Source organism: Haliotis rufescens, unplaced genomic scaffold, assembly GCF_023055435.1.
Source record: "Haliotis rufescens isolate VD_foot unplaced genomic scaffold, xgHalRufe1.0.p SCAF_1, whole genome shotgun sequence".
Taxonomy (NCBI): domain Eukaryota; kingdom Metazoa; phylum Mollusca; class Gastropoda; order Lepetellida; family Haliotidae; genus Haliotis; species Haliotis rufescens.
In genome coordinates this window covers 84,287,871-84,312,697 of record NW_025963779.1, presented here as the reverse complement: position 1 = coordinate 84,312,697, position 24,827 = coordinate 84,287,871, and the positions used below count along the sequence as shown (strand labels likewise).

At 40.3% G+C, this 24,827-nt stretch overlaps 2 protein-coding genes across 2 annotated transcripts; one reads left to right on the top strand and one right to left on the bottom strand.

Moving 5' to 3' along the window:
- Positions 1 to 1,692: 1,692 nt before the first annotated feature.
- On the bottom strand, positions 1,693 to 9,367 carry LOC124136932 (spindle and kinetochore-associated protein 1-like). Its single transcript, XM_046503008.2, has 6 exons — positions 9,210 to 9,367; positions 8,140 to 8,352; positions 7,113 to 7,213; positions 6,536 to 6,685; positions 3,598 to 3,767; positions 1,693 to 2,723 (listed from the first exon to the last, which is right to left on the bottom strand). The coding sequence occupies exons 2-6, from the start codon at positions 8,350 to 8,352 to the stop codon at positions 2,566 to 2,568; spliced, it is 792 nt and encodes a 263-aa protein (XP_046358964.1). The 5' UTR covers positions 9,210 to 9,367; the 3' UTR covers positions 1,693 to 2,565.
- A 32-nt stretch (positions 9,368 to 9,399) lies between these two features.
- On the top strand, positions 9,400 to 16,171 carry LOC124136931 (cilia- and flagella-associated protein 53-like). Its single transcript, XM_046503007.2, has 7 exons — positions 9,400 to 9,709; positions 10,521 to 10,750; positions 11,699 to 11,872; positions 12,536 to 12,839; positions 13,564 to 13,782; positions 14,231 to 14,447; positions 14,629 to 16,171. Exons 1-7 carry the CDS (start codon positions 9,644 to 9,646, stop codon positions 14,955 to 14,957), a joined length of 1,539 nt encoding a protein of 512 aa, XP_046358963.2. The 5' UTR covers positions 9,400 to 9,643; the 3' UTR covers positions 14,958 to 16,171.
- The last annotated feature ends 8,656 nt before the right edge of the window (positions 16,172 to 24,827 follow it).

Below are 24,827 nucleotides of genomic sequence, written 5' to 3'. Positions count from 1 at the left end.
CCAGGACCAGCTCAGTTCAATCATCTGGTGTCTTTAATGTGCCGCCCCTGTATCAACCTAATTTCTATATCATAACATTTACACCACTTTATAGGAAGCACAGTAACATTTTTCCGTAAGTATAAATACCTCAACATATGTTTGCAAGTTTAAGGGTGGGCTATATTATAAGATGAGTATGACTATATATCAAGCTGCGGCGTGCGTCATCCAGGGGTCAGTGGCTGACCCGTCCGTTCGGGGTGACAAATATATCGATAGACAGCTGGTATTCACGCACTCTGTGGTCGGTGCGGTATATCTGGTCATTTTACGCCCGCTTCCTAACTCAACGTGTCCGACTAGTGCGCTTCATTCGTAAAATAAGGTAGGATAATATTTATTGCAGAAAACATTTCATTACGGAACTATGCAATATTTAAATGACAAAACATAATAATTCATACAAACACATATACAGACATCGTATGTCATAGCCGTTGTATAGCTTGTTCACAGCTCTGTATAAAACCAAGAAGCTCTTCCATCCCTTATCATGCTTATCCACCAAGGGAGTGGAAACTGGACTTTGAAAGTCAGGTAACTCCCTTGCCCCCAGAAGATGATGTACACTCCTTGTTTGTAAGAATTAGATGGCTTTGTATCAACCAAGTAACTGAGCCTGACCACCAGATGCGTTTACCAGCTACTGGCAGCTAGGTTGGTAGGTGGGTGCTATTCTAACACACAATTCCCAAGGGTTGTTTGATGCATGATATCCTATCTGCAGACGTGAAGATCATGCCGTAAAAGGCGACCATGCTTGTCGTAAGGGGCGACTAACGGGATTGGGTGGTCAGACTCTCTGACTTGGTTGATGCATGTCATCGTATTGCAATTGCGTGGATCGATGCCCATGATGTTAATCACTGGATTTTCTGATTGACTCGATTATTCACAGACCGCCGTCATATAGCTGGAATATGGCAGATTGTGGTGTTAAACAACAAACAATCAAACAAACATTTCAATTTCCTGGAACAGAGTTATTTTTGTAATGTAAAGATCTGTATACACACGATCTGCTCATGATGAATGTTCCCGTAACCAGCATGCACCACACCTGTGACAATGGCACACACTATTTCTGTCAGTCTTGTGGAATGTTTAGCTCCCAAATAACCGAGTGTGAGTATGGTTTTTTACCACTTTTAGCAATTTTCCCGTAATATCATGGTGGGGACACCAGAAATGGGCTTCACATATTGTACCCTTGTGGGGATTCAAACCCGGGTCTTTGGTGTGACGAGTGAATGCTTGACCCAATGGGCTACCCAAAAATACAGAAAAATTAAACAACAAACAATCAAACAAACATTTCAATTTCCTGGAACAGAGTTATTTTTGTAATGTAAAGATCTGTATACACACGATCTGCTCATGATGAATGTTCCCGTAACCAGCATGCACCACACCTGTGACAATGGCACACACTATTTCTGTCAGTCTTGTGGAATGTTTAGCTCCCAAATAACCGAGTGTGAGTATGGTTTTTTACCACTTTTAGCAATTTTCCCGTAATATCATGGTGGGGACACCAGAAACGGGCTTCACATATTGTACCCTTGTGGGGATTCAAACCCGGGTCTTTGGTGTGACGAGTGAATGCTTGACCCAATGGGCTACCCAAAAATACAGAAAAATAAAATAGTGCAAGGTTGGTAAAATGTTTTAATTACAAAAATCACATATTAAAAGTGGCTAAAATATTAACGATCTTATTATATTTCTTGGTAAAGTAATTTTCATACATAAGACAACAAAGAGAGAGTCCCCGTGAGATGTAGGTCCTAGATCTTTACCATTTTGGTGAACCCCTCAGATATGGTGCCGACCACCTTAAGCTACAATCAAGACAAATCTTGGATTCAACTAATGACCATCGGATTCTTCTACATCTAAGGGACACAACTCTGCCCAGCCAACTGCGATGCTTTTGACCTACAGGCCCTACAGGCCACCTGGACCTCGACTGTACAAACATCATGTGTTGGACATTTGTCACACTGCAAGTGTAGGCAATATTCACAACAAAGACTGCACCAGGGCTTGATTGAGCGCATTTGATTAACTTGTACCAGACGCATGTTGACATGAACACAAGTTGCACCACACAATACTAGCTTGGATAAATGTATCAGACATAGATGCATAAAACCAGACAAAATAAGATACCAGATCCCTGTATTACTTAGAAGATGACAATTTATGGATAACAACTTCTTTATTTACTGTAAATCCGTACTGACGGATGAACACATTAACCACAAGGCTACCCTACTGGCCCTGACATGGCTTTGAAGGCTTCAGGGAGGAAAGAATTCATGGAAACATAACCATATCCCAGCATCAATGACATGTCCCTGTCAGCATCACATTTCAATGCCTCAACATCCAATAACACACTTCTAATTTTGAATATTCATTGAGTCTCTGATTGTTCAAAGACAGCAGTGATACAAATAAATAGGTGGTTAGCTGTAAATTATCACAAGTTAGGTGAAGCATGTCCTGTCTACAAGTCGACTAATACATCTCCACCATGGCGAAGCGGGTGATTCCCCCACCACGAATTTCCCTCATTCGTCCACAGTGGCGTAACACTGTCAACATGGCTCGGGACGTCGCGTCCATCTTCATTTTGGCAAACTCCTTCAAATCTCCCTCCACAACAAAATATGTATCTGCAATGATATGTCAGGTTATCACGTATGACTCAATACTCTGAGCACCAGCATAAACTGATCATTTCAAATTTATCTGGTCATAAATTATTATTGAAGTAATACAAGTTGTTACAAGGGCGGATCTAGCATTTTTAAAAGTGAGGGGTCAAAAATATGAAAATCCTCTCTCAACAACAGACCCCCTAGACCCCTTTTGTGATTGCAAACCTACAATTATGTTTCAATATATTTTCTTAATTGTTCATTGTTCTTATACGGTCACGTACCGATTTCACCATTTGATTCCACATGAACCAATTTCTGGATTAATGTTTGCAGTTCAATTTGGAAAAAAATTGTAACAAAGTTATTAGGTGAACACAATCCCAATGACCTTGAGGTGAAATGGGGTTTAGTTTAAAGTTGTGTCCAAGTTTATAGCACTCTTATAGCGACGTGTGTGTGTGGCTGCTCGTACTAGTCTGGACTGATGCCGATATATAGTGCTCCCCACTGAGATACTGTGCCGCAGTTTAAAATGAATACCCCACTCAGACACAGTATACTGACTCCGAGCCGACAGTCCTTGTTTTAGTCCCTTAATGCCGAGCGCAAGGCAGGGTAAATAACAAGTACCATCTTTTAACGTCTTTTGGTATAAAGCCGCCGGGGATCGAAGCTTCTGCTTTCCAGGGGGATGGTCTACAACTAGACCACAGAGGCGGCGCCAATGACCATGATGACAGAACTGACAAACAAGTCATTCATCAAACCTGACTTGCCCACTAGGACACAATGCACTGTTGTTTTGTGAAATAACATGATCATATCAATCATAGGAAATCATTCCTTGAAATAGAAAGTACACCATGGGATAGCAAAGAAACAATACCTTTACTATCTTTGGATTCCTGCAACTTGAAAGACTCGTATCTTTTTCTGTTGACATCCGACAGCTTGGATCTCTTCATCTTGAGAATCTTGTACTTGGCCAGGAAGGTTTTGTTCAAGTCATCAATGACACCATTCAGTTGGTTGTACGTGAGTCGGCCCTTCATGTACCTGAAACAAGCAGCAGATGCTACAAGACTGAACCAAGCAGCAACTAGTATTCATAACTATACTATAGGAAAATGTTTACAAAGGAGGGCATTTATTAATGGAGAGGGGGTCAGGTAACCTGGTGGTTAAAGCCTTCACTTGTCACTCGAAGACCCAGGTTCAATTCCCGACATGGGTACAATAAACGAAGCCGATTTCTGGTGTCCCCCACTGTGATATTGCTGGAATATCGCTAGAAGCGGCATAAAACCATACTCACCCATTTATTCATGGCATCAGTAATTTTATTTTACTCCTGTTCAACACTGACACGCACGCACGCACGCACGCACGCACACACCATAGTGGGCAAGTCATATATACATATATGATAATAGTAAATAAATCACACAAACATCCCTTGAAGTTCCATTGCGAAATGTTTGAATTCCGATCTCGCAATTTCCTGAAATGAATCCTGATTTGTTTTGGTATTTTGGTTGTTTTTTTAAAGCCGCATTCAGCAATATTCCAGCTTTATGACAGTGGGTTGTACATCATGGCAGTCTGGACTAGATAGTCCAATGAATGATATTGTGAGTGTAACTGCCATAAAATATATGAGTCCTGTGATTGGATTCAAACTACGGACCTTCTGATTAGAGATCCGACGCCTTGTCCACATGATGCAAGAGGTTAACCCCGACATCAATCGGACAAGGAGAGGTTTGTTTGTTGTTTAACGCCTCACTCAGCAATATTCCAGCTATATGATGGCAGTCTGTAAATAATCGTGTCTGGACCAGACAATCCAGTGATTGACATCATGAGCATCGATCCCTTCAATTGGGATACAATGACATGCATCAACCAAGTCAGCGAGCCTGACAACCCAATCCCGTTAGTCGCCTCTTACAACAAGCATAGTCGCCTTTTACAGCAAGCATGGGCTGTTGAAGACCTATTCTACCCAAAGATCTTCACGGGTTGACAAGGTAAGGATGTCATGTGGGAAGACACCATGCTACAAGCGCAATGATCTATGCTGCCAGAGATGGTGACATGCAATCAACCAAGTCATTGAGTCGGACCACTTGATCCATTTGGTCCCCTCTTTAGACAGCATGGTGTGTTCGGGACTAGTTCTGATATTCCAATATCCCCACATGGGAATTGGATATCTTGAAAACACATATAACATTTGGACAATCTCATTAAAGTCAGATCTTAGTTCTCACTATTGCTAAACAAAGATCTTAGGACATCCCATTACCTTTCATCTCACCAATCAAAGCGTCGCTTCCCAGATCATGAAATTGACAGTTGGAATGTGTTTTCTGATCATGTAACCTTCAAAATGTTAACACGGGGTATTCTGAACGACAGTTACGGCCTATAAAACAGATTCTGTCTGTGGAGGAGGCGTTGCACAGTACATGGGAAGCACTGCCATACAATCTCAACCATATACTAGTATTAGACATTCTGGAATGTTCATTTGTTCCGTTTTCAAAATTTTAATTGAGAACTGTGTCAACCAATCACATTAAAATAAGATCTTAGTTCTCGCTATCGCTAAACAAAGATCTGAGGACATCCCATTACAGGTCATGTCAGAACGAGCTTTCATCCGACCAATTAGAGCGTCTCTTACCAGATCATGAAAGTGACAGTCGGAATGTGTTTTCTAATCATGCAACATCGAAAACATCAACACAGGGTATTCCGAATGACAGTTACGACCCATTCCGTCAAAATTAGTGTCTATCTCTCGCTTCAGTTGGATAAACATTTGAACAGAGGAGGTGTTTAACAGTTTGTAGGAAGCACTGCTATACAATCTCAACCATATATTAGACATTCCGGAATGTTCGTTTGTTCAGTTTTCAAAATTTTAATCGAGAACTGCGTCAACATATTTTTCAAGCATAGTCTGAAATGGAAATAGCCAGATTGAAACGAGGGAAAAGCTCGAGAAAGCTGCTTTCTAATTGACTGATGTCGACTTCTTGTTAGTCATTTCAGTGGTCGGTCAAAGTTTGTGAAAGGTCGTTCTGATGTGACCCGTAATTGGATGTCCTCAGATCTTTGTTTTGTGGCAGCAAGAACTTAGATCTGATTTTAATGAGATTGAACCTTTGGATAAATTGTATTTTTTCTAATCTTCAAGTCACATAAGTAAATAGAGAGCAGAAGCTTTGACTGCCCTGATCTGGTATTACAAGACGTAAAGTACCTAAAAGTTGAGAATAAATTTCACAAGAATTTTCGGGGCTCGATCATAGCGCCAACAGTGGCTATTACGAGTCAAGTCCCTTCTATCTCCCTCCTATTGACCAATCAGATTCCACTTCTCATGTCATGCTTCAAATGAAATGACGGTGCCCAGTGAAGACGATCTGATCGATAATCAAGATCTATATTGTAATAAAACGGGTCTTACTTTGCGAAGTGCATCAAATCATGTGAGCACCTTGATTTAAAACAGGAAAAGAAAATATCTGTCGACGCTAAGTTGACGGTACACATGCTTTGCAAATCCTGCAATTGACCGAAAACTGCACAGCAGTTTACAAGCCAGATGTCGATTTCGTTACGCAATTTTGGTTGGACTATGCATAGACTTGTTAGTCCAGCCAAAATATAACTCCATAACTCCAACCTTATTTGGACTTTTATAGTCAGTTAACTCCCTTGCCTCGGGAAGAGGAACATCTACAGCTGATAATCTACACACGCTACCAGCACAATGACAAAAGGGCAGCAGAGTATTCACAGTTCACACGTACTTGGGCACAGTGTCAAATTCATCCACAGTGAGGTATTCTATAGGTGGGCAATAGACAACCTCCTTCACTGGCCTCTCCACCTCAACCAGCTTGTGTTTGACAGCAGATGTTGATCCATTCCCCATCTTGTTAGGTTTAGAATTCAAATTACTGAAGAACACAAACGCAAATTACAAATGAACAACAGACTTTGTAAAGTGAATGTCAGATAACAATATTCAGAGAAAACAACTAGGTTCTAATTTCATAATTTTTTTATCAGAATTAAAGCATTTTTGTAAAGATAGATGTTACCCCAGAATTACAAACTTCCACAAGAATAAATATGTAAATACTTTTCCAAACATAAAGCAGATTGTTGCCAAATTTCTCTCAAGACTAACTGTAAAAGGAGAGGTACACTGGAACACTTCCCAAAAAAATATCAAGCAGAAATAAAGGTTGGGTATTGTATTTCTCATGTAACATGTTTGATGTGACACGTTCTTAAAGTGTTAGCATGGTTAGGTTATGAAAATGTCAAAACACCATCATTTATTATGTATCCCGAAGCATCATCATAACTCCCAATTCTCACATGTGTTGGCCTGGTACTGGTTTGTTGGGGAGTCGAGCTGGCAGGTGCTCTATGGTGTACTTCAAATCCTCTATCACATTTTGGTATGTTACTTTTAATTCCTGAAATCAACACATTCACAAATTATGAAATAGTACCACCACAGGTTGAAAACACAGCTATGAAATCTTTAAAGTGTCTCTACTTCTCTTGATATATATTAACATAGTAATGCAACTGTTAACATGGTTAATCTTGGTATCTATTTAGGATACAATACAAGTGCCTTGAAGTGGCTTTGCAGGCAGATTCGTGGAAAATGGTATTTTGTCAAAAGGCCTTATTTTTTTAACTTAGGTATATCAACATGATTTTAACATTACATTCAGTGCAACTACGAATTTGCTATTATTGGTCCTTTCATCGATTGCAGTGCATGACAGTATTAACACTGACCTTGTGCACCACTAAGCCTCTTAAACTGTCATATAGACCGGCAAGTGCCAAATAATGAAACAAATAAATTTCTTTAGTGCACGTTTCTCTGATGTACCAAATGCCCAACTTCCATCTGCAATCCTAAAAATGCTTAAGTTAGATTACAATGGGGCTAAATAGGGCTGGGACAGGTCCAACTTTACAACCCGGGCACCTGCTGTAGGTCTCAAGAAATGTGGACAAAATGTCTGATTGAGAATTGTTTGAACGGAGCCCTGGTATTTAGATACAAACATAAAACAATCTGGTCATGTACACACTGAAGTTGACCGAAGCTTCATCTTTATTCAAACATATAAAAGTCAAAAGGAATGCGTGCTAAGTCAGAAAGAAATACCGACATTAGCACCTTGTAGTGTAACCAGGGAGGTCTAGATGTTTTGGGTCAATAAACAATATATCACCTGACTAACCACGAGTCCGGGTAGTTACGTGTGCACCCAGATCCTACTCAGTACCCACCCAACCAGAGTTTTAATCATGCCAGACCCAGCCTCAAAACTAATGGGTGAAAAAGAAATGTATTGAAGCTGTTGATCATAGTGACAACCTGTGCTGTTGAAACGGCTTCCTTCCCCTTCTGCAGTTCACCTTTCATCTGTGTCAGGATACCTTCCAAACCTTCCAGCTCCTTCCCAATAGACACCAGCAACTTCTGGCAGGAGGGGTCATGTTTGGCCTCCGTCAGGTCATATGCAGTGTGTAGGTTCGATAGCTTGGCGTTAAAATGATGAGCCAAATCTATGAGTGTGGTTGAATCCATCTGTAAAATAGATCATAGACTTATAAGATGAACTAAAAAAACAATATCGGAGATTAGATACAAATGAAAGCCAGTAAAGTCGACCTAGACAGAGCTCCAGATAAGCTGCGCAAAATACGCATCAGAAATGCAGAAATATGCAGTAAAATATAATCCAAGCGTATCAAATACACAACGAACATTACAGATACGCTACAAAAATAAAACCTGTGCGTATCATCAAAATATTATGAAGTAACCCTGCGTATTCGATAGCAAATCAGCAACTTATTTTGAAATTATAAACGGGCATTCTGTCAACCTTGCTAAACTCGACGATGACAGTTACATCATGATCATTTGCCATCACAATTTCTTGTGGAAGTATCGTGGTATTTTTGAGTCCTATAAAGCTCTCAAACCCACACAACACCAGTTTGCAGGGACTAAATGAATAGTGTTTTTAAATATTTAACTTTCATACCCACATGTGTAAAAACTAGTGGGTAACCGAAATTTGAATACCCAGATAGAATTACTGATACCCAATGATTTTAAAATGCATGGGTAAAATACCTAAAACACCAAAAGCTTATCTGGAGCTCTGCCTAGAAGTTATAGACATTGTTTTACTATTAGGCCCAAAATGTTTATTACATTTACTTTCATCATCTAGATTTATTAACAGCTGATTAAGAGATTTATAATTGAATCACATAGTAACTAATATTCCACAGTCATGGAGCAGGGCGTCAACATGATTAATCTTGTAAACAACACGCTCTACCTGCTGACTAAACCTTGTGCAATGTAGGTTGCCTGGAAAGAAGTTAGCGAAATGAGCAAAGAAACGTGACAAAGCAGTCTTGTTCTTCTACCTGCTAGGCTTGAACGCGCAGTGCCTTTTATCCAACTGGTACAAAGTAACTTCGTGGATTGTCCTCTGTGTTATTAGACCCAACCGACGATCATTAACTCTTAAGTTTTCATATTTTGCGCCATACTTCCAAGGGAGGCAACTGTGTGTCTTTGTCTCGTTAAATCTCGTGTATCACTTCCTTAGCAATGTGACGTCATTTCCTTAGTACACAAACCCCAAACAACGAGGATTATATTGTCTGGTGACAGTAAGCTAGAAATTACAACCTTGTATTTGGCTTATACCTGTTGCTGTTAGATGTCGCCGTAGATTCCTTACCTTTATCGGACCATTTATCAATTTCTGTGTGACCGTTGCCGATACTTGTATCGCGAGAGCGGTAAATTATTACACCCAAAGTTAGGCATTGCCTAACAAGGACGTGACATCAAAATGATGATCTCAAGACCACGGAGAACCCGGGAAGTTACCGGGCCTACACCGGCATCAGTAGCAATTGTAAGTTTCAATCCATAAACTAACAAAGTGCCGAAGCTTTTATGTTCTTTTGTGGATAAATATTAATCACCAAAGATAAGATATAAAAAAAGCCAAAACGATTGTGCCACAAAGAAAGAAATACCCAAAATGCTCAATATGGGAAAAGGAATATGAATCAACAACCATTTGAGTGCTTTATTATGATGGAATCTTAACCAACAAATATCTGCAGTACTGCATCAGTCTTCATGATCAACGTTTATTTCTCCATTCTTCATCTCAATGGTCCATGTGTTTAAAGTGAAAACAAAAAATACTTATTTTGTTTCTCTTCACTTGTTTACAGAATAGTTCCTAACTTTCATATGTGATTAAATATGTCATGATAGCAAACAGGATTTTAACATCCTACTTATGTTTTCCTTGAAATTACTACTGGCTTAGAGTGATTCTCTCTGTAGTTTTAATCCTCTTTTCGTTGAAATGAAGTCGCCACGAATATATTTGCATGAATGGGAGCTAACCAATTTTATGGGTCTGTTATCTTATTGAAGTGAGCAAAATTATATTTTTAATAGTACTCATGTCATGAACATTAATGGCTGCCTTAATAGTATCAATAGAAGAATTAGTTTAAATAAAACTTTATAATTTAGTATCATTCTTCTTAAGGTTCCTGGACGCTCCTGGATGTTATTTAACACAACCGTTTCACGTTGTATTCTTGTTTACAGATTTGTTTGGTCAATGTGCTGTTATGCAAAACAAAACTATTACAAAAAGAGTCTGATGCACTGATTTGAGGTTAATTTTCTTCCTTGTTTGACAGAAAGCCAGACCACCAAATGTTCGCCCTCCAGAGTATCTGATTCTTGAAAGAAGGAAACAGGAGGAAAAACAGAGAGAGCATCAAGATATGACAAGTTATATGGAAGTCTGTGATTTGAAGAATGAATGGGAAAGATGGACTGATAAAAAAATACAGCTAAACACAGTGAAAAGGAGGGTTGAAGGATTGATGCAGGCAAATGAATTCAGTGTTGAAGACAGGAGAGAGAGGTATAATAAATTATCTGGTTTTTTTTGTTTATCTGTAGGAATTACTGTTGAGGCTTGACTGCTCTACAATTGGCAATGAAAGGCATGTAAATAGAGAGCATGATGAAGCTGGTTACATAGCTTATTAATTCATTTAATTGTCACTCTTTGGGTACTCCCAGGATGAACAGGCCTCCACTATCCCATGCATGTCGTAACAGCCAACATAGGAGGATCGGGTGGTCAGACTCAGTGATCTGGTGAATTACAGGTCATTGTACACCAAAGGCATGGATCTTTGCTTTGGCAGTCATTTGCTGATTTGCCTTATGCAGACAGCATTTTATACCAGAGTTTTATCAGAAACAGAATAGTACGTTCTATCTGCATATGATTTGAATCCATTAATTTATAAAACTTGTAGATTGCATGATGGTCAGTAAACTATGGTACAATAAAGTTTAATTAATACATATATACTCACTGCTAAAAGAAACGAGAACCATAGGAACACATTGAGAAGTATGGACATTCAGAAGAGATGTTCCCAATGTGAACCACTTAATAACAAAACTAACAATCAGTCAAATGTTACAACAGAGTGTCTTCATTCTTATCACAATATGCTGCACATGATTTCCAAGCTTTACACCCTGATCCTGCGTGAGACAAATGGTGCATCTTGATTCATGGGTCTGTGACGTCACATGTGATGAGTTCATGAGTTGATTCACACAACATACCAGTATGTTTGTTTGTGCATCGAACCAATCTAATATCTCTTGTATTTGAGTAATTCTTCATATATTAACCAACATGTATGGTACTCACGTTTCTTTTGTCAGTGAGTTTATACTGTAGGTGATGTAGTTATTGTGACGGAAGTGCTAATTATCATGGTTTGTGTTTGTGCTTTTTCTGTCCTTCATGTCATATGTGTTTCTCATCACCTGTTGTGAATGTATGTAGGTTGCGAACAATGTTGAGGAATGAGGAACAACATTACCTGGAGGAGATGACAGCAAAAGAGGAGACAACTATTGAGAGACAAGCCAAGATGAGAGAGCGGGCCAAGTTTCTGAAGGACAAGCGTGAAGGAGAACGACTACAACTGGTGCAAGACAAGCTAGACCAGCAGTTCAGGTGAGAATGAGTGTACAGTGAAGTAGACAAGCTAGACCAGCAGTTCAGGTGAGATCGAGTGTACAGTGAAGTAGACAAGCTAGACCAGCAGTTCAGGTGAGATCGAGTGTACAGTGAAGTAGACAAGCTAGACCAGCAGTTCAGGTGAGACTGAGTGTACAGTGAAGTAGACAAGCTAGACCAGCAGTTCAGGTGAGACTGAGTGTACAGTGGAGTAGACAAGCTAGACCAGCAGTTCAGGTGAGATCAGTGTACAGTGAAGTAGACAAGCTAGACCAGCAGTTCAGGTGAGACTGAGTGTACAGTGAAGTAGACAAGCTAGACCAGCAGTTCAGGTGAGATCGAGTGTACAGTGAAGTAGACAAGCTAGACCAGCGGTTCTAATGAAAGGAGATATAGTGATTTTTAATGACAAGTCGAAGGGCTACATTTTCACACTTTTCATTTTGCATATTCGTAACCAAACTCTGCAGGGAAATATAGATGTCATAATTTTATGCCACATTTGTGAAAACTGGAATGGTGGATTCAGAAACCAAGTAATTAAAAGAATAATACTGTAGAAATGTTCACATGACCAAAGGATACTTCTAACTTTGAGCAGATGGCTTTGTGTGAGAATCTACTATTCTAGTTTCTACACCACTGATGCTGTCTGTGCAGGAACCATTGCGAGGAACTCCGGTCGACTCTGTCCAAGAGGCAACAGGACCAGGTGTGTGCTGAGCGCTTGGATCAACTCCGCTACAAAGAGGAGCTCGAGATTGAGAAGGCAGCTCAGGACCAGATGTATGCTCAGCTATGGGAGGAAGACAGACTGAAGAAAGCAGAACGTGAGGAACGCGAGGCCAAAGCGCAGCATGAGCGCAACAGGGAAGTTCTCGAGGTTCTACGTAAACAGATGGCAGCATTGGAGAAGCAGAAAGATGAGGAACGTCTGCTCAAGGATGAAGAGGCACAGCTGCTGGTGAGTTGTACCGAGCGCTGGCCTTACCTTTACAGAATATAACCCCCTGTTATTTGTCCATTTGTTTCAGCAATGACAATATGTATGAGTGAGCATCTGTGTTATGTTAGGTGCCTTCTTGTTCGAAATACATGTTTTGCCCCATGATATAAGGAAGATAACTCAGGACCACTTAAGTCATGCCCGAGCTAAGACAATTGAAAAATCTCAACATTTTTTGTTTCCCACCTTTATTTTTCACAATCATAAGACTGTTGAGATATGTCATTGAATCTCTGTACCTGTGTCCTTACAAAGATTGACCGCCTACATGGTCTAGCGATAGAGCCTCCGCCTGGAGAGTGGAAGGCCTGTGTTCGATCCCCAGATGCATCATACCAAAAGATGTTAAAAATTGGTATTTGTTGTTACCCTGTCTGGCACTCGGTATTGGGGGCTAAAACAAGGACTGGTCGGCTTGAAATCAGTATACTGTGTCTGAGTGGGGTATTCATGTTAAACTGCGGCATGGTATCTATCATGGGGTAGCACTATAAATTGGCATCAGTCGGACTAGCACAAGCAGCCAAATACACACACACACACGTACATGCACGCCGCTATATAAGTTCAATAATCTTGGACACTACGTTAAACCCCATTTCACCTCTCCTTACAAAAATTGATATCCCATCTTGCTACTCACTTGCCATCGTTGTTGAGACACTGATGTTCCTCCTCACAGAGAGAACAGGCTGCACTGAGGAAGATGGAGGAGCAGCAGGCACAGTTGGAGAAGATCAGGAAGCAGAAGGAGACTCGGGACATGCTGGATCTCTCCCTCAAGATGAAGATGAAGAAGAAGGCCAGGGAGGAACAGGAACAGCTGGCCTTTGACCTCAAGATGCTGGAGCAGCTCCTTGAGGAGTCGCGCAATGAGGCAATGGAACAGATGCAGAGGAAGGTATGCACAGATCTATTTGGTGGTGCTGTATTGAGCTGTTAACTGGTTGAGGGCATCAGTCTGTACGAAATATGTTTCATCTGCTAATTATTTGTCCCTTGGCAATAATTTCAGACTTTTGTGTTAACATATTAACCCTTTATTACTAGACAAGATAATATTCAACTTGACTCAGTCTTCGAATTAATGGCTAAAGTTGCATACTGGAGAATGGGTGCCAGTTACATTGATGGTGATGTTACTGAGAAGAGACACCTACAAGTTTCACATTCTGGAGCATGATATTAATGCAACATTTAATGGCATCATGTATCAATGTTGACCAAATCATCTGATCCAGGTACGAGTTATCTCCTCATGGTAGTGGTATTATTCTTTATTGCTGCTTATAGATATGGGCATGGAGATGCAAGTTAATGTTTGATGAAACTTCAAATTTCCTATCCAGCGTGAACTTCGTGAGGAGGACCGCCGTTACCGTGACTACCTGACGCAACTGATGGCTGAAGAGAAAGCCAAGGAGATTGAGTTGGAGCGTTTGATCAGCGAGGAGGTGGAGAAGATGTGGCAGAAGAGATTGAATCAGTGGAAACTGGAGAGGCTGGCTCGCAAGAAGCTGCTGCAGGACGTACTTGATGGCCGTGCTTTGCAGATCAGGGAGAGATGTGAGTAACAGCTTTCACATAGAGGTTAACTGCTATGTCTGCATTTTTCACACAAGTAATGCTTATTGTTTCAAAGAGTCATTTTTAATAAGTAGCAACTTACCTTAATCTGCTAATATGGAACAGGACCACAAAGTGTGTATTTCTTGTTTTAATGTGCCTATGGTTTATCTCTCCACAGTGGCCCAGAATGAGCTGAGGCAGCTCGAGGCCAAGCAGGAAAAGGAGGAGCTGGTCCGCATCATCGAGGAGAACAAACGTCTGGAGCAGGAGAAGGCAGCAAAGCTCTGGCAGCAGAACCTGCAGTACCAGCATGACCTGGAAGGCCAGATTGACCACAACAACCGCATGAGGGATGCTCGGATACGTAGCGGGGAGGAGGAAGATCGACTAGGCATGCAGGCAGAGCGCGAGTATCAGGAGAGAATCAAGAGTGCGCTCAAGAGTGTCCATGTTGAAAACATGCATCCATTCCGTCGCCATCTCATGTCAATGCAGAATCAGGCATAATCCATTTTGGAATGGAGATAGCTCAAGCTATTTACTTTTGGCAAAAAGGACGTGATATTTTAATTCACATTTCTGTCAAGTCTCAAGTGAGGTCAATTTGTGTCCTTTGACGTGTTATTTTAGTGAATTGTACTACAATGTACATTGGATTTTCAGATGAAGATAAATGCAGATTTCATCATTGAATAATAATTTCTAAGTTTCAACTCCGTCCAGTTAGATTTTTTGCTGTTATGTATACCGACAAGTCATTAGCTGAATATCTATGAACTTGTGAATATCTTTGTTTGGTGATTACTGTTCGTATAACTGAATGAACGACATGTACAGTAATACTGCAGATTGTTATCCAGTGACTCTTTATTTCCACCTGCATCAAAAGTAGAATGATGTAGCAAGTTTACGGAGTATTAACAAGGTTGGCAGTGTAGCACTGTGCAAATCAATTTATCAGTATTAAAATGTTTTATTTCATTATTGAGAGTTAGGAGTTTAAGAATCTCCTTGATTGACATGTGAACAAAGACAACAAAAGGTAACCTCAGTTTCCAGTTAACGTGCTTCTTAAGTATCCAGGCAAGGCGATATATTTGCATTTTCAGATTTTGTCAAGAGAAATATTATATACTGAATAATTATTCATCAGTAGACAGCATTAACAGTGATATGATATGAACTTCAAAACTAAATTGCAAGAAATGCAGTGTGGTGTTCACACTTCCGGGAAGTGGAGGAATTCAGCCTGGACATACACCAGTGAATTCATAGTGATCCCGTCTGTCCATGCTTTGTTTGTTGATGTTCAGTTGTTTGTAAAGATGTTTGTGCACTCTGTGTATGATCCCCACAGTATACTACTTCCAGCTTTGTTTCTTATTACACATCAAGTGAAATGTTTGGTAGACAGAAGCATGTGACTCTCTGTCCCACTGATTATCAAGTCATCACAAGGACCTTATTTGTTAAGAAATAAGAGCTGGAATGTTCCTCAACCGTACTTATTGGATATTTTTGCTCACTCACAAATTCACATTACCAGGTAAAGGAAGTTAAATATAGGTTTAGGTAGATACAAATCTATTCACGAGTGCAAGTTATTAAATATTTAACACAACCATGCAATTCAATACTGTTTTGAGATATGTATGTGCATTCAATGTTGAATGTAATTATCTGAAATTTACAATTGTAAATAAAGTATATTTATATCATAATCTTACTTTCTTGTAACATTGTGGCTGGTCAAAGGAATGTCTGGAAGCATCTTTAACTGTTTCAAGCGTTCACTGGTCGTACTGAAGACATATGAATACATCACCAATCGTTTCCTTATTATAATCACCAGTTTTCGTTTTCACCTCGAAAGCTTGCTCACATCCATTATTAAGCCCCCGGCCTGCCAAACAATGACACGATTACCTTTACCTGATGGTGCCATGGGTGCTTCTCGTCCATCTGACGGTAGCCACATGTAGTCAGTGGAATGATTCTGATTCACCTAGGTGTGATCTGGAAGCCCTGACTGTGATAGTCGTGAATTTTGCGGAATAAATGTGAAATATTTTCCACTGACAACTGCTCTGTCATCGCCATGTGAAATATGTTACATCTTGTGGAGAGCCATAATTAATGTAGTTCTACAAGTCGGGGTACCTTCTGCTCATAAAACTTGTCCACTGTCCGCCTAACCACCCTTTATCAAAGCTGTCTCATGATGTCAATCACTGGATTTTCTGGTCCAGATTCGATTATTTACAGACCTTCATATTGCTGGAATATTGCTGAATGTGGCGTTAAACAACAAACCAACAAAGCTGTCCAATGTCCTTTTACATCCCGTTTTGTTTTTGAGACGACCCCTGCCTTCTTTTGTTTATTTTTCATGCAGTGAAAGTTTGTCTTTTTCAAAGATGCACATCTAGAACTTTCTCCACTTGACTTCTTTTTTGTGCATAAGATGTTTTATGAAGGCTACATTATTATTATAATGGAATCGCATGCGCATGTTAATATAGTCTATTTCAGAATTCCGTCACTGGACTTAGAAAAATCGGAAATTCGTTTTCCTTTGAATTACGCCTGTAAATTTGTCGATAGGACTCCTTGTGACTGAAATAGTTAAAACTACAAGTAGGTAGATCGGTAGTTATTCGATATTTCAATAGTAATAGTTTCAACTGTAGGTAAGCACTTTTCTAGCATTTCCGACAGTACTTTTGTTATTTCAGTCAGCTAGAATGTAGCCATCTTCTGCACGAGTGGCCCAGTCGTATAAGGAGCCGCAATTCGCGGTGCTGAATTGCATCCCTTGTCCACGACAGCCTTATATGATTGTGGTTTCGAAGCCTGGTTTCACCAAGGTGGTAAACGTCTAAGACCTGCATCACTTTGGGCTTTCCTCCTACATTAAGTTGACAGGTTTAAAAGCGGCGTTAACCCAACTCACTCACTCCAATATCGTTATTATGACAAAGAGTTTTAGGGCGAGAAGAGATTAAAGACATTTTGTCACAATCCAAAGACGTATATAGATATACGTCTTTGCACAATCTAACAATGAATTGAAATGTTACCACCTCAATAAAAACTTTCTTCTAGTATAATGGACAGGATAGCAGAACATACACCTCATTTATACATTTAGCGCCTAAACAAAGAGCAGGGTGCCGTTGTACAAAGCGATCTTAGAGCCAAGGTGATCAAAACTCCCATACCTTAACATAGACTTACGAGAGTCGTAGCCTTAAGGTTGTTTTGTACAACGGCAGTCTGGTATATAATTTCGTAAAGGCCAGTTTCAATTCACAATGGAGCAATGCCACGCCTACATTTAGGTAATGCACACCTCGGGCCATCTTCCCATTGAAGCAAGAAAGTTACCTGACTATAAAAGTCCAGTGGAAACTCGCTTGCCTCGGGAAGATGTCATCGGACTCTCTGGACATTTTGCAGTTAACTCTACCAGGGCGCAGTTTTACTCGTGCTGCTGTGTTGACATCTAACATTAGGGTTGATTGATAAGAAGAAGAAATGTTGTAATAGTGAAATCCTTTGCTGTCGACATTACATGATGTCATGGAGGTATATCCATAAAAGCGTGAGCCTATTCAGTCAATAAAATAAGCAGGGTCTGTGACCTTTTGGAAAATAGACTTGAGGAAAGTGCAGTGATCAAGTGTTTGCACCAAAGGCGATCCATGAAGATATGTATGAGGACAATACAAGTGAAGCATGCCTTCCTATGTGCCAACAAAATGAGGTGGGCAGCAGTGTTTAAGCATGACAGGAAGAGCCTTGGTGGCAACCCCTGTCCCGGAAGGCCTGTCACGTCAACAACACCCGAAATCATCAAGGAAATCCAGCACGTGGTCCGACCGGCGAATGACCGAGCATCCAACGCGACGGTCAATCCAACTATTATACTCCTTTCAAATAAAATGTATTGCTTCATCTATGTTAGATGAATATATTTATATTAATTTATAAATTATTAATGATATCTTAAATTTGATTTTTGATATCAGTAACGGTCAGAATTAACGATATCTTGAATTGAATTAAAGATATCTCCAATTAAATTAAAGATATCTAAAACGAATTAATGATATCTGTAATTCATGTGTGGATATGTATAACAAGGTATCGTGAATTGAATGTAATATACCTTGAATTTATTTCCAATATGATTATGTACAGTACAGCACGTGGTCCGACCGGCGAATGACCGAGCATCATATTGCGGAAGGCAAGGAGAAAGTACATTCCATTATCATAGCAACTTTGGCAATGAAGAAAGTATCAGGTTGTTGGGTTCCAATGCTTCTGACATCTGATAAGAAACAATGTTTGATCCGCCATTGCCAAATAATCAGGAATCGTCTGTGAGATGTTGGAAATTGACCCAGAAGAACGGCATCTGTCCCTGTAATAAGACGTTTACATCGACGACAACGTGTAGATGGAGCAACACCATACAGGCCAATTCTTCAACGTCACCTTCTTCCGATAATCAACTGACAGAGGGACCCGATAGAGCATCTGTGGGTTGAACTCGGTGGACATGTACATCAGCGTCAACATACGCCACAGACACTTGCACAACTGGCCAACGCCTTGCAGGAAGAATGGAGAATAATTCTACACGACAGAATCCATAGGCTCATTCCTGCAGTCTCGCGGTGGTCACACAAGGAACTGATCGGAACGCGCCCGTCGTGGCACGTCCTGTGACAGGACAATCAGTATTGCCATTGTCTACATGTGACTTTTCCCATGCTAAATTTCATCCTTGTGTAAATCAAATTAAATGATATATGCACATTTAATTGAACACAGTGAAAACATTCACAGTCAGCCTATGGATGTCTTCTTTTTTTAAGGAGTGTATCTACAGGTAGCCTAGCTCTACAATGAAAACACACGTGTTGCTGTACCGCTTACGTCGCACCTGTACATGCTGTATTCTTTGTGAAACCTGCAAAATGTTGGTTTCATATCAATATAACCGTGTATTAATTGCAATAATAACAAGTTAAGCTCCGCCAATTCAGTAGTCTTGCTCCGACGAGGGTAGTCATTTGCTCTGCTGTAGTGAGTGAGTTGCGTTTAACGCCGCTTTTTACAGTATTCCAGTTATATCACGGCGTGTCAGCGTAATGTGGGAGGAAAGCCCGAAGTGATGCAGGTCTCAGACGTTTATCACTTCGGTGAAACCCACGAGCACGGGTATGGTGCTGACAAACCTAGAAACATAATCGGGGCAAACCGGGATTCGAACCCACAATCATTGGTTTCTGGCGTGTCGAAGGGACGCAACTCTGCACAGCGAATCGCGGCGCCTTAGATGACTAGGCCACCCGTGCCCCCTGCTCTGCTGTAAGCAGTCGCACATTTAATAGTTAGTATAAGTAGATCAAACATACGCTTCTAAACTTATGTTGAGTGATTTTGAAAGATTTATATTAGACTATTATATCTGTTGAACCGTAGCTACAGTAATAAATACGGAAATTGTATATGAAGAGCGAAAGTTATGAAATGTGCACTCGAAGTAACACGTGATTGTGTGTATATATATATAACAGCAAGCCATATATATATATATATATATATATATATATATATATATATATATATATATATATGTATGTTATTACTTCAGGCATGCTCAGAAATGGCTCAACTGCCATATGCGTGATACTGCTTAAGAATATCTAACATATTATGCCTAAAACTCTTTTAATGAAATATTCTAACAACCGACTATCATCTACCCCGTGTTTGTGTGTGATTGTCTTCATTATAATAATTAGTTATTAGGTATGCAATTTATGTCCCATGTTTATCTATATATGTGAAAGTAAGGCTGTTTATTGCTTGTCCATCGTCGGTCACTTTTGCTTGACAACTCTTTGTCAATAAACCCGTGAAGATTCGGGGTAGAATAGGTCTTCAGCAACCCATGCTTGTCGTAAGAGGTGACTATGCCTGTCGTAAGAGGCGACTATAACGGGATCGGGTGGTCAGGCTCGCTGACTTGGTTGACTCATGTCATAGTATCCCAATTGTGTAGATCGATGCTCATGATGTCAATCACTGGGTTGTCCGTTTGCGACTCGACTATCTAATCACTGCCGCCGTATAGCTGGGATAATGTTGGCGTTAAACAACAAACAAACTTAGAGAATAAGAATATCAAAACCATGACATTAAACTGATCAATAGCATCTTTCAAATCCCTACCACAGCCCTCACATTTATAGAAATACGATAACAAAGACTTCGTTGTACTAGTATTTGTCCGTAGTTGAATGTGCCACTTGACACAATATTACACTTATGTTAATAAACCAACAGTGTCAAATTAATGTAATCTCATCCCGATTAATATTTTATATTGACATTAATTTTGTTCACAAAGATGAAATATTTTCAGGATATCATTGAAAGTCCGTCTTGTGAGATGTCTCTTGGCTTCTAGACATGGTGTTTGCTTACCTGGGCGGGCTCCACCTTTGTGTTTGCTTCTATTTTGATGGCCGCGATAATGTGCACTGTTTGTGTGTCGGGAGGGAAGGGAGACACTGCTAATAGTCTTCCCTTGTTGCGAAGGCGACCGATTCGTAATTATTCGATACATAATCGTTACCAAACGAGAGCTCAGGGCCATGTAAATATGGGGTTTGATTCATACGGTCGTATTGATTACTGCAGAAAGCTTTTACGAAAATACGCTCATAATTACTGGCTACCACAGTTTAACAATAATTCTATGACTTATGAATACAAAGTGTTTTTAAAGTGTATTTAACATTGATGCTTCATCATTTTATGTTCGCTTCACAATTCGCGACAGGTCGATAACATCCACTGCACAAACGTATGCTCAGAAAATACTGAAGCGACGAAAACAAGTATCACCCATCAATGCATAATTGTTTTTTTTTAAATTGCCAAACAGAATTAAATCTCGACACAAACACATCTGTTTGCATGAACTTTGCTCTTGATACGTCAATATATATATATATATATATATATATATATATATATATATATATATATATATATATATATTAGGTCAATGTACACACGATGGTTGAGCTTGGCCTCTGCGATAACACTCGCGGATCTTCCCCATTGTAAGGGCTCAGTCACACATTCAGGATTGTTCAGGTCCTTCATAGGACCATTCCCGATTAAGATTTGTCAAAAGTCTGATCAAGACCCTGTGATTCGTGGCGGGAAATTCACAAACAATCAGATATTGTTCAGGAAACGTCCCGATTCAGTCGTTTCCAGCTGAAATCGTCCCTATTCTCCCGTTCTCAATCCGAATCTGATCCGATTTGTATCTTGGTAAAAAAACGACCGAATCTGTCCCGACAGCGTCCCGATCCTCCCGAATGCGATCAGACAGAGATCAGACAGTGAACCGACAAAGACGGTTCGCATTCGGCAAGATCTGGTCGCAATCTGGTCTCAATCGACAAGAAACAGTAATATACAATTCATGCCCGTTCATCACGACAGCGTCCCGATCCACAGAACACCGTCCAGACAACATAGGACATTGTTACGATTTTGATCCGATATACAGCAGAATCTGTCACGACATAGTCACGATTGTAATCCGACTAGACAAAATCGGATGAGTTTCCCGAATGTTACGGGACGCACCATACTGTCGGGAGTGCTTGGCCGTCCTCTCTGGACCTTTCCCGATCCGTAGGACTCTGTTACGAACGTATACGACTGTGTTAGCGCGGTTAAATCTTTAATCGCGGTTAAGTTCTTTACCTTTATATATACATGAAACCGGGACTGCTTCATGACATGAAGGACAGACACGGGTGTTGTTCGGGGTTACAGCCAAGTTTATAACTGATAATTTTTTAAACCCTGAAACAATTGTAAAACATTCATTACACAATATATAATTATGATCTCACATCAAATATTTCATTATATTTGATGATATATACAAAATGCTATAACTTCTAATTGATAAACGTACATTTCATCAAGACTTAATTAATCCTATATCATAAACATACTTAACCCGCATGTATATTCTATATGCATATCATATAAATAGAGTAACATAAACGTGACATGACACATTTACTGTCATGTGTACATACAATATACAATATATGAGAAATATATATAAAACCTAGTAAACCCACCAAGTGTGTGGACCTGGGTTCATCAGTCCAGACACAGACCTCTGCACGAGTAATACAGCTACATCTGCACGACAAATAAATGAATATATATACACACTGTGACCAATCTAATAGCAGCACTATTACTACCAACAGATACATTCCGACCAATGGAATGACCAATCAGAAGGCAGCTTTCTCGTGCTTTACGACACTAATTTCAAATTGGCGAAACAAAACCTGAACAAAAGAACATTCTGGAATGGCTAATAGATGGTTTAGATTGTATGGATTCAGTCGTTTAACCCGTAACTATCGTTCGGAGTAAATTATTCGAGGTTGCATGATTAGAAGTTACATTCTGACTGTCACTTTCATAATCTGGTAAGCGACGCTCTGATTAGTCGGATGAAAGGACGTTCTGACGTGACCCCTAATGGGATGTGCTCAGATCTTTGTTCAGCGGTAGCGAGAACTGAGGTCTGATTTTAATGAGATTGAGCAGCTGGAGGCATAGGTGGTTGTGAAATATCGTACATCATCACCATGCTGCTGAACTGGCGCAACGTAGTCCGCCTCTGTGTGGCCGTCGTCCTATTGCGGATCATCCACTGGGGCATCAGGAAATTGCTGACGAATATTAGGCCCAGCAGATACCGATCGGCCGAGGACAACGAAGTCGATATCATCAGCGCCAGTAACCTATTGGGAAGTGACTACATCCAGCTAACACAGCATCTGTATGTGGAGCTTCCAAGAATTCTGAATTCTACGGATTTGATTGCTGTTGTTGGTTTGTTGTTTAACGCCGCACTCAGCAATATTCCAGCTATACGACGGCCGTCTGTAAATAATCGTAAATAATTCAAACTAGGGACCTTCTGATGAGAGATCGGACGCCTTGTCCACATGATGCAAGAGGTTAACCCCGACATCAATCGGACAAGGTGAGGTTTGTTTGTTGTTTAACGCCTCACTCAGCAATATTCCAGCCATATGACGGCGGTCTGTAACTAATCGTGTCTGGACCAGACAATCCAGTGATTGACATCATGAGCATCGATCCACGCAGTTGGGATCTATGACATGTATCAACCAAGTCAGCGAGCCTAACCACCCGATCCCGTTAGTCGCCTTTTACGACAAGCATAGTCGCCTTTTACAGCAAGCATGGGTTGCTGAAGATCTATTCTACCCCGGATCTCCACAGGTATTACCGGTTTGAATACCGCGCTGGAGAATTATCTGCGTGGCGAATGATATATGCAGGCAGATGAGGAGCGCCTTCAACCAAGAAGTAAATCAAGTAGCAAATTATCAACATCTTATACCAGGGCAGAGACCATATAATAGATAATATCTGCGAACGAACTGATAGAGTTACAAGATTGTGAAGTTGGTATCCTGATTGGGTACAACGGCCCCAGAGCTCTCGCACCAAGAGATGTAATTCCTTCTGGTGGTGGTGCAGTGAGGACAGATCTTGGATGGAGTGTGGTTGGTGTAATGGATCCAGAGGCTGCAGAGGGAGATCCTACAGGAACAAGTCTTGAATCCTCTCATATGATGTCCCACCAGAGTTATCTCCAAGATGTGAGGCTAAAGACACATGAGACAATTTGAACAGTGATGATATCCTTGCAGACTACTGTGAGAGAAGCTGTACTTGTAACATCTCAAGTTGCCCGACCGCTTGAGCGAGACTTTGTTGAACATGAGACCAGAGATAAAGTGGTGTCCTATGATGATATTCGATTTCTAAAGATTAGGAAGGAAGGGATTCATCAAAGCTCAGACAAACATCAAATGCCCCTTCGTCTTCGTCACCCTGAACTGACGTTACCTAACCACTTTGTGGAATAAGGGTCTCTGAAATCCTCAAAGTGAGGAACAGCTAACTGCATGCCAGTTTTCTGTTTTTGATGACTTCTTGTGAATCGACCACGCCAACATGGAAACGTTTGGCGTGAAAATTCTAAAAATAACCTAATTAAGCTGTGTCCGACAGCTACCTCGGAGAAATTACGTGGGAAGGCAGTACTCGGACAGTCGAGAAATAAAATTTGGAAATCCATATTAGAATAATTTTAAATAAAAATAATTGAAAAAGCTATTAAGAAAATGCAAAATGAAAAAATTAGGTGTTTTCCGATCGTGAGTGACATATTTTAAGAGGGTTCCGATTGGGGATGGGGTGGGGTGG

Coding starts and splice junctions, on each gene's coding strand:
- LOC124136932 (XM_046503008.2), bottom strand. CDS start 8,352: ATGGATTCAACCACACTCATAGATTTGGCTCATCATTTTAACGCCAAG. Junction 7,214..8,139: donor AAGCCGTTTCAACAGCACAG/GTTGTCACTATG, acceptor TGTTGATTTCAG/GAATTAAAAGTAACATACCA. Junction 2,724..3,597: donor GGAATCCAAAGATAGTAAAG/GTATTGTTTCTT, acceptor ATATCATTGCAG/ATACATATTTTGTTGTGGAG.
- LOC124136931 (XM_046503007.2), top strand. CDS start 9,644: ATGATGATCTCAAGACCACGGAGAACCCGGGAAGTTACCGGGCCTACA. Junction 11,873..12,535: donor AAGCTAGACCAGCAGTTCAG/GTGAGAATGAGT, acceptor CTGTCTGTGCAG/GAACCATTGCGAGGAACTCC. Junction 14,448..14,628: donor TTTGCAGATCAGGGAGAGAT/GTGAGTAACAGC, acceptor ATCTCTCCACAG/TGGCCCAGAATGAGCTGAGG.